A 10,400-nucleotide genomic window follows, 5' to 3' on the forward strand; every position below is an offset into this window, starting at 1 on the left:
GATACAGACTGTCCAGAAAAAAAAAGTTGTATAAACAATAAAATGAACAATTTAACTGGTGAAATTCACAAATGCAAATGACAATTATCGGTTTTCCGATGATCTGTATGAGATCATCACTATTTGCACTTTTAAACGTTTAATGGGTAGGAAAATGATTTACGTATAACTATTCTGATTTCTGATTTATAACTCCATTCGCAGAGTGCCGAAATCCAATAAAAAAAAACAAAAGGTAACCAGTTTCAATGCACCCGAAAGTTCAAGGCGATATCGAAATCGCTGATTATAGGTAGTGGCCATAATAACAGTTATTGCCCGGCCATTAGCCAAAGCCTTCGTGGCCTAATTGATATGCAAATATGAAATCATAAACGATTCAACGGAATTATTGCCACGATGAAAGCAAAAGTGTTACGGACTTTGTTGAATTCTATTCCAATGCCAGACATCGAAATGGTTTTCACAGTTTCAAATTGTTTTCCATGTTTACAAACAAAATGCTCGACGCGTGGTCAGATTTAGCTTTTTATATTGAAGAGAATTCGACACAAAAAAAAAGAGAACGATCGCAATAAGCTTTTGAAGCTGAAGCTTTTTCAGTCTTTGCAAATACTCAGCGGAATTTTAGCTCAGTCGAGTTTTGCGTTTGATTCGCTGCGGATCGGTATCGTAATACTGTTAGTGGCCATATATAGTACACGTTTTGCCATCGATATGCGTCGAATTCGGCGGTGGTTTAGTCTATAGAAAGCTGTGAAAAAAAACGAAATCAACCATTATGGAGTTGGCATTGTTCACCTTAAATTTGTTCGATGTGGTTTCGGTGGTGCTCACATTTCTTGTGATATTTCTAGTGCAGATTCTTAACGTTTACTTGCATATACTCGACGATAATGCCGATAATGGCAAATCGATCGATGTGGTGGACAGGGCCCCAGCGAAAGAATGCCCGATACTTGAGTCCCAGTCACCCAGTTCACCCATCGCAACCACTCCACCGAAATCCCAGACAACGGGCAACGGCAAGTTGGAGAAGCAAATAAGTCTGCTGGACAGCGATAGGTAGGGATAAAACCCCCTGGTTAACCTCACCTAATGTTTTGTTTGAACGTGTTCCTCCATCTGACAGCTGTTTGCTGTTTTTTCATCGAATTTATTGTCCACTATTGAATGTACGACCTTTGGCTTGTTTTACACCACTTACTGTGCGTATACGTGATAAGATAACGTATACGCTCCGGTTATTTTTAAGCCTTTCCACGGTAATTGCTGTCGGGAGTGGCTGAGTTCATGACATGCGTGATAAATATGTTAAAAATTGTTAATTCCCGCGACTGATTTCAGATAAGCAAAGTGCCTTTATTATTAAGGTTTTGGTTTATAGCGCAGGAAGGAAGTTGTTAAAAGAAATTTCAGGCAATGAGAAATTTTACAGAGGAAGTGGAACACTAAAGCGATAAATGGTGTTCCCCTTGGCAAAAATTATTTTTCCCAATCTTGTTCTATAAACTATTTTTTTTGCAATGAAGATGATAACTTATATCATTATGCATACATTATATAAAGTATTACTATTTAGCTTAAGCAGTAGAAAATAATAACGGTTGTGGGTTAAAGTTTCTGGAGGTTTTAAATTTGTAGTACGTGTTTAGGAATATAATTAATGTTGTACGCATTTCTCTATTATATACACACCTCATTTTTAAGTGTTCCTCATTTACGGCTTGCTGTTCTTGTGTTTTCGTTACTGTTCTGTTTCCAGCGGCATCTCATTGAGTTCCATCAACACCTGTTCAACAACCGCAGCGAACTCATCCCCAACCTACCGAGCACCCAATGGCTTCCACTCCTTCCCATCGCACACGCTCAGTTTCGAGACTCTGGGCGATGAGTAGTAAGTACAGCTGAGAAAGTCATAGCCATCCTAGATATTCGTTTATTGGTAATTGATTTGGTAACTAAGTAATGACCACCCACCTCCACTTTGTCCAGCCACGAGGATGAGGACACGTTGTCCTTGGAGAATCTGTTTCCTTGCGATCAAACCGAGATATATGCCTCCAAGAAGATCAGCTTCATAATCGACGAGCTCATCCAGACGGAGGTGAACTATGTAAACAATCTGAAGAAGGGTATGCTGAACTATGGCCAGCTGAAGGATGTCGAGGATCTGCCTGAAGCTCTGAGTGGCGAGACGAAGCAGAAGATGCTGCTGGGAAACATTGCGGAGATTCTGGAGCTGCATGAGAAGGAGATACTGCCGCTCATGTTGCGCAATCAGCGGGATCTCAAAGGTCTATTCGATGAGTTTGCTACTCACTTCGAGGTGAGCTAAGGGGCATGTTTGTGGAGGGGATGCTGAGTGGGCTGGGTCCATTAGCCAAAGTCGTGTCGTTGAGCCAAGTAGCCGTTAGACAGGTTCCGACATCTCATCTATCAAAATTCTTTTGTCTTCCGTAGGCACTTGGGGTGCCTAATTTCAACCTCAAATATTTACACATAATGAAGTGGATAAGTCTTTTTTTATACATTTTTTTCGCCGGGACTTGACACCTGCGATTCGTGTCTCGTTTCTTTATTATCTTTTGCTTTGTTAAGCTTTTTTTTATTATTTTTATTATTTGAACGCCAATTCGTGTCTTAATGCAAATGAAGTCAATGTGGGCTATGCAAACTGTGCGAGAATCTCAATTAATGATTATTACTTAATTTTTAGTAATATATTTCTACTCACACCTCGCGACAAGTTCATTCATATGCCAGTGCGTGTGTCGTGCAAAATTAATAAACGATTTTCACAAAAAACAAATGTATATCCCAGATCACTTGCAGAATGACGAATGGGCTGGCTTAGTGAAGTCCCCTGATAAGATTGAAGTAATCAGCAGAACGCCGTAATAAAATACGAAAAAAACCAACACACAGTCACAAAAGCTCACACTTAGTTACGAAAATCAGTTGAAAATTGTTAGGGCAAACAGACTCTATATTGTATTTATATTTTTTCTGGGCTGGGGTTCCATTTGCCGGCAGCTGACGTCATCGGTTCTCGGCGAGGAGAGTCGACAATTGCTGTCCGGGGCTTGGCGTTTCAGCATATTCAGATATAGCTATAGAAATCCCCAAATCATCTCGTTAAAAGTACTCATTTCGGAATGATTTTTCGGGCCCATTCTAGAGAGATCGGCCATGTGGCCATGTTGAGCTGAGTGTTGACAACGCAAATGATCAATTTAAATTGAAATGGAAATTGTACGGAATTGTCGGAGGCATTGTGGTGGAATTCTTGTTCGGTCGCAATTCTCTTATGTCATACCCGAGTTCCCAGAAATCCCGAATATAAATTGAGCCAGGAGTACAGTAAGCTTATAAACTGCTCCAAAAGCAGGTAACATTCTTGTCGAGCACCCCGAGGATTTGTCATCTTAAGAACTTAATGTTCGACAGACATGCTAAACCCCTGGGATGTGATTTATGCTCTTGTTTGCACTTTTTTTGTTCCTTTTACCCAAAACCACTTTGCATTCTTTTTTTTTATTTTGTCCAAACCAAAACAAACATTTCTGACTCACAGGACCAGAGCCTAGCGAATATTTTGCTAAATATATCATAAAACTGCTCAAGATTTGTTTATACATATTTTCTAAAAATTTGGCAGCATGCTGCATAAACAAAAGAGGCGAAGACAAAATGTTGATAAATATAAACTTGTGCTATGAATTTCCTCTTGACTCGTCGTCATTTGCAAATTAATGAGGCTTTTCTCAAGTAATTGCCAAATCGATTAGTTTAAACATCAATTGATGTGGCAGCTGGAGAGGCCTAGCATTGATGAATGCTGGATCTTGTCCAGCCGGAGATTTGGAATCAGTTTTTGGTCTCGAAAGACAGAAGTGTCCATAAATAGAGTCGCCTTCATTTATTAATCGGCTTTAAATGGCCAAAAACATCAAGTGACAAGCGTGTCGATCAGACTTCTCACCATCAAATTAAAAGTTTTACCACATTCGGATGGATGTTTTTGAGTGGTTGAAGGAAAGGGGTTGGGGAATTCTCAGATTGATGCAATCGATTTGGCGATCCAAATTGTTTTAGATGTTTGCTGCGAAATAAACAAACGAAGATGGGGAAGCCGCTGTAGCTATTAATTCTATTTATACAGCTGCGTGTTAGAAGAACAATAAAAATACTTCAAAAACTAATTTCTTGCTTGCAAACTCATTGAACAACACGAAGAAAACAGATTTATGCTATTATTGTTATATATTATATGTGTTGTTACATCGCTCACCATTTGATGAGCACTAAAAACGGTTGACCATAGCTGACATTGATTTATACCACATCGTGTTAGCTATATAAAAAGTACCTACATTTTTCTTTAGACAGTCCAAATTACTAAATTAGGAGGAATGTACTGTAGCTAGCAATTTCATGCTAATAAAATTCACGCCCACCAAAGACAAATTCGCAATATGCAAAAATGTGTATGTATGTATATATTGTCACCTTTCGCTCGACAGACGAGGCGACAATTGTTTAAGGCAGTCATTTGTCCGGCTAAATCGCATTAGACATGCAAGACCCAGAGCCCCCGGATGGAAAGGGAAATATTATGGATAAGTCCGCAGAGAGATGATTATCATATCATCTAAATGCAGAACTTCGAGCTCTGATTCTGATGCCGCAGTCGGGCGGAGCTAATGAAATTAAAATGGAAAGGAAATCGTTAGACAGGCAATTTTCTTTGCAGTTTGCACTAGTTTTTTTTTGGGAAAACATTTGCATTGGCATTGGCCACAGATAGCGACAGGAATTCCAAATTTTCGCTCTGGCTTGCCAAGGCTTCTCCACTTGGCCCGCTCTACAAGTCTGGAGTTACGTGACTTAAATGCTTAAGAAATTATGATTTTGCCAACAGGCAAACTGGCATGTGTGTGTATATAGCACAATATACACATATGTATATATCAAACGATGTGCCAAGTGCGAGACTAGGCACATGGCCCAGACACAAAGGGTTTCCCAGTTTCGACGAGGTTAAGATGGGTTATGATATGGTTTGCTGTTTATTAACTTGCAGAAAAATAGCTTCTACTGCTATGTGAGCTTCACCATGGGCAAGAAGTCTTCAATGCAACTGCGACAGGATAATCGACTGTGGTTGCAGGTGAGTAACCCAATCAAACGCTATCCCATATCTAAAATTTTAATATTCGGAATACCTTTTCAGACATATCAAACCCAAATAAAAGACAAGCTGGGCATCGACAGCTTCCTAGTTCAGCCCATCCAAAGACTGACCAGATATCCATTGCTCCTGCAGCAGTTCATATCAGTAAGTAACTAGATTTCGCACAGCTTGTCATTGCTAACTAATCTTAACCCTTTCAGGAATTCTACAAAAGTGGAATTAGTTGCAAGCCAGTGCTGACTGCAGTTTGCAAACTGGAGACGCGCATGCGACGCGCTCTGGATGTGGTCAATCAGGCCGAGGAGATACCCAACATCGAGGAGCTCAACGAGGTGGGTCAAGAGCTTCTAAAAGATCTGAAACTGGCTACTAATTCTAGTCTCTCACATTCCGCAGTTGGACCTCCTGCAGCTGGGAAACTTCCGCCGTGCGACGGAGTTCGACGCCCAGCACTTTCCCACCCGGAAAAAGTACCGCTCCAAGGTGTTCCTGTTCGACCGCTGTCTGGTGTGCACGGAGGTGCGAAAGAAGCGGTTGGCCTACCGGCAGCACTACAACTGGGAGCACGTGGAGCTGCAGAGGCCGCTGGACTCGGTCTCGTCCAATGCCAATAAGATCATTAACCTGTTGGTGAAACAGGAGGAGGGCGGATCCAGTGTCGGCTCCAAGCGGGAGGAGTACTCCTTTACGGCTACGGAGGCGTCGGTGGTGAAGCAATGGCTCCAGGCCACCCACAAGATCATCGAGATCGCGCGCAACGAGCACGCCAGGCGGAACACCTTTAGCCTGCCCATGGACCTGGTCCTCGGCGTGGTGCTGGCCATCTGGCTGATCTGGCAGTACTTGTAGATAGTTCCCACCTCAATGCAACAACCCTGTCCACATGCCCATCTAGATCGTAGATATCTAAGAATAAAGCTAAGTTATTTCGTAGTCCTGTTCTGTGTCGTCCTCGCTGTTTGTCCAAGCGTAAAATAAGCTTGCTGCAGTCGCCTGACAAATTTTCATGATAAATTGCCTTTGCAGTGGCCAAATCCCGTCTTGTCGTTGTCCTTGCTGCAAAATGTAAATAGCTCTTCATCTCCTTTGGCCGGCACACACAAGGCAATCCCAATTCCCGTGCAGTGTGTGTGACAGCCACCGAAAAATTTATGACAAATCTTTATATTTAGAATTTATGACGGCCCAATGCAGGAAGCCACGCAAAAAGAAGCCAAGTCACGGCGTACGGAAATCTAATGAACCGCATCCAAGGATGTGAATATGAACTGCTCAAGATGCTTATGGCTTCTGGGAGTGTGTTAAAAGCTAGTTTGTTTGGCATCAGCAGGCAAAAGGTCGAAGCAAGATTTAAAATCCGATTTAGCATATTCATTTTTATCCAAAAACTAAAACCGGTTAATGTTTTTATCTTAAGCTTAGCTAACAAACCTTTTAAGAGATTCTGTTATACTTATTACATATTCATAACTTAACCCTGAAATTGGGCTACACATTTCAAACATTCCTCCCAAAAGACTGCTTTTAAAAATATACCTACCAATTTACCTTTCAATATTTTTTTGGCTCTACCATAACCACTGTATGACAGCCTTGGATTGAAATCAAATCAAAAACTGATTTCCCACATTACACGGCCTGATTATCCGGTCAAGCGATGGTCAAGTATTCATAGTATATTGTATATAAGTAGGAGAAAATCTGCCTTGCAACTTCAAAGAGCTGGCGAAAATAGAAAAACCCATCCAAGAGTGCACTAATGAAGCTGATCAGGATGTTGGGGGTGGTGTGCTCCATCTGGCTGTATTTCCATGTCCTTGGATCCGTGGGTGGAGTGGGTTTGTATTGGTGTTTGTGCTGGGGATGTGACAAAATTTGCACAAAAGCAATTTGTTAAAAGGGCACCAAAAATAAAACGCGACTCCCTTGACATCTTGCTGTGGAAAGTGGAGCATGGGGGAATTTTCATGTGAGTTGCTGTCTAAGCAAATTTTGGTTGCTGCTTTTCCTATCTGCGCCCTATATGTGCTCATTTTGTTGGTCGCTCGCTGTTGGTTTATTATATTATGTCATTTATGTTGGCATGCCGCCATCGCATCCGCTTGCCGTTTGCTCAAGGGATAAAGGATGTACGTACGTAAGTAGTACGAGTATGTAGCAAGGCAGCTGGCTAAAGGATAATGCCCGTGTGCTTACCAGGCAGCTTAAGTGTATTAATGTCTGTCAAGTAGTTGTCACAAAAGTGACGTGTATGTAAACGATTTGACATTTTTATGAGCCAAAAAGTCGCAGAGCTGAAAAATTACAAATTTTCCGGGAGACGTTTCTCCAACTCATCTCAATGCATCTTGGCTCTGCTCTTTCAATATTTCTGGGCCATTGGCTCTCGAGTTGTGCTTAATTTTTTTTGTCTATGCCCCTCACGTAGTTTGTTCCACACGCTCCACATGTTTTTTAAACTAAATGCATAATTCGGAACGCAGAAAAAAGTGTGCAAAAAGAAGAATTTGGCAAATAGAATTGGAGAATGCCAGGGGCATAATTTATTTGAATTTTTTTCGGGACACGTCGCAGGGCTGCGAGGCTGCGAGGACGCCGAACAAATTTGCCAAGTAATTGCACAAATTATTGCACGTAGGCGGGCAACACATGGCACTGCGTATCTGCCACACACCCACTCACCTCCCCCTTTTCATGCTACATTAAATTAACTTGACATATTCGCAGCATTCAGAGTCCGGGCCACAACTGTTGCTAATTTTTGCTTAATATGCCCCACACACGAACTTATCTCCTGCTCCATTGGATTTGTGCGTATCCAATTCACGCCACAGCGCCAGTTGTTGTCCCTCAAACCATCGACATCGACACACACCCACATATGTATACTCCTCGATATCCTAGCCTTTATCTCGCCCACAATCCACGATTGTATGGCCATTCCATGTAAATGCAGCACAACACTTAGGCACGCATCCAGCACACATCTTCATCCATCCGTCCAACATTTACTGCCTCGTCTCCGGATTTGTGAATTCGTTTAGTTCTCCTGCTCGGGTGCTTGAAAAAGTTCAAATTTCAGCTGCGAAATGGCACGTGAAACAATGTGCTTCTCCGTTCGGGAGTTGGAGTAATCGGATGGGGAACAGTGGTGTTCATGGGATGCCAGGGTAAAGTGTCAAAAAATGTAAATGCTTGGTTTGAAAGTTCAGCTATTCGTTGAAGATTGTTTAAATAGGAGTTTAAGTAAGGATAGACCATCTTTAATGTTTTTATTTTCTTAATCTTTTTAATTTATTGGGAAAACATACCATTTAAGCCCACTGTACTGGTTACGGTGGCACAAATCAAGCAGAGCGACAAATGCCCATGCGAATGTGTGAATTTGCCGACGATGACAACTGATAAAAGATCGAATTGCGCATCTGAATCCCATGGAGAGTTCCAGGACACGTTTCGCAAAAATGGACGGGGAGTGGAATGACTGGGGGAGACCCTTAAGACCTCGGGTTAGGCATAATGTCGCCAGGCATTAGATAAAAAACAAAGGCATGTAATTTTCGGGGCACGGCCTAAAGCCACAGAACGAGCCGAGCAGCGGAAACGGAAACGCTCGATAATCGCACGGAGTGCAGCGTCATGTGTGTATGGGAAATTTCGATGGGGGATGGGGTGGGTGGGCACGTTCAAGGATGAGGTTGCTTCCTGATGGCTGATAATGCGGGGCGGCGAATCACGTAGGGCTGGGGAAATACCGACTCTCTCATTGATAAATGCCCTACGTTAAGTGGCATGTTTTGGGTTAAATGCGGTGTAAAATTTCCTAGCCCCCTAACCCCTAATTGCATAATAACCTGGCACTGAAACGAGACCATTAAGGGCTTACTGAATGCCACCTTGACTTGCACTGATCCCATTTCCACTATCAATTACACATTCAAACCATTTTAACTCAAACTTTATATATTTTTTTGTGGAAAACACTTAATGCTCGGTAATTTCTTCGTGTGTAATTGAAACGAGAAATGGTAACACCAGCTGAATGACAGTTTAGTTAGCAGCCGGGTCAACAAGTCACAGCACCTTGAAACTGTCAACCTGGCGCACTGACGCAAATAAATCGCCCATCGTTGGCGCACCTGACACTGTCAACATATGTATGCATGGCGTTTCTGGCGAGGATTGGGGAGTTGCTGGGGAGGCCTTGTACATACATCTTGCTTACAGGACGCCAAATTGAAATTTAAAACGAGAAAACCAATAAAAAACAAGTTACAGACGCCACCGACGGGCGGCAATACAAATTGCACTGACGACAGCTGAAAGGCCAGTGCGCTGAGCCAACCGAATCCGCCCAGAAATCAGCCAGGAAGCAGCCGAAACCACCCGATCCCAAATGCAATTCGCGCCCGGGACCAGCATACAAATGCCTTCAGCCAAAGGATAATATAATGCACGTTGTTGAAGAATAATGGTCCTGCCAGAAGACAACGTCGCCATCGTCGTCCAAGGGACTAAGCATGTCTGCCATTTCGAAAAGAGGAAGGGCAACATTGGAGGCAGCCAGGATGGGGCAGCCCCATCCATCCAGGATCCAGGGAGCGGACAATAACGATGCCGGCTACGGCAATGACAGGCAATTTTAATAGAATCTGCCGCCGGGTGTGGGGATACGGACTTAACTTGGTGCGTGCCCTGGCCGCTTCTCCGGGCACACGAGGAATTTCCAGGACAGCTTCAATTTGCACCATCAGCCTACCAGTTCGAAGGATACCACCAATGGGTGGATGCGGTGTGATTTATGTATAGCTAAAGTCAACAATCAATATTCAAACTCTCACCAAACCTGTCTGCTTTTTAAAAAATCTATGAATGTTTAAAATTGAAGCACTTCAAAAAGTCCTTATAAATTTCTGATTTGATACCATCAATAAATATTATTCGCAAGCACATATCAATTTGCCTAATTCGTAAAATCCACGATTGCTATCAGTTTCTACGCAAATTTCTGTATCTCTCTTGTAAATTCGAGGGGAATGACCAAATCAATAGATAGCCTAACCGCTGGGGACTTTAGACCTGGACAGAGAATAACAAGGAAATAAATTTCCCTCTTGACTCAATAAATAAAATCAATGCTTTGAAGCCCAGATAATATATATATTATATTCTTATCATCCCTCGCGAATTAAAGTGTTGTGTG

General features: G+C 42.3%; 1 protein-coding gene across 2 annotated transcripts; it reads left to right on the plus strand.

The window, feature by feature from the left end:
- The first annotated feature begins 631 nt into the window (after nucleotides 1-631).
- LOC6609552 (kalirin) lies at nucleotides 632-6,130 on the plus strand. Of its 2 annotated transcripts, XM_002034199.2 has the most exons (7): nucleotides 632-1,065; nucleotides 1,766-1,897; nucleotides 1,996-2,329; nucleotides 5,087-5,173; nucleotides 5,237-5,341; nucleotides 5,398-5,529; nucleotides 5,594-6,130. In XM_002034199.2, the coding sequence occupies exons 1-7, from the start codon at nucleotides 782-784 to the stop codon at nucleotides 6,044-6,046; spliced, it is 1,527 nt and encodes a 508-aa protein (XP_002034235.1). In that variant the 5' UTR covers nucleotides 632-781; the 3' UTR covers nucleotides 6,047-6,130. The 2 variants fall into 2 exon arrangements, with proteins under 2 accessions (XP_002034235.1, XP_032570863.1); XM_032714972.1 differs by lacking the exon at nucleotides 1,766-1,897.
- Nucleotides 6,131-10,400: the final 4,270 nt, after the last annotated feature.

Source organism: Drosophila sechellia, chromosome 2R, assembly GCF_004382195.2.
Source record: "Drosophila sechellia strain sech25 chromosome 2R, ASM438219v1, whole genome shotgun sequence".
Taxonomy (NCBI): Eukaryota; Metazoa; Arthropoda; class Insecta; order Diptera; family Drosophilidae; genus Drosophila; species Drosophila sechellia.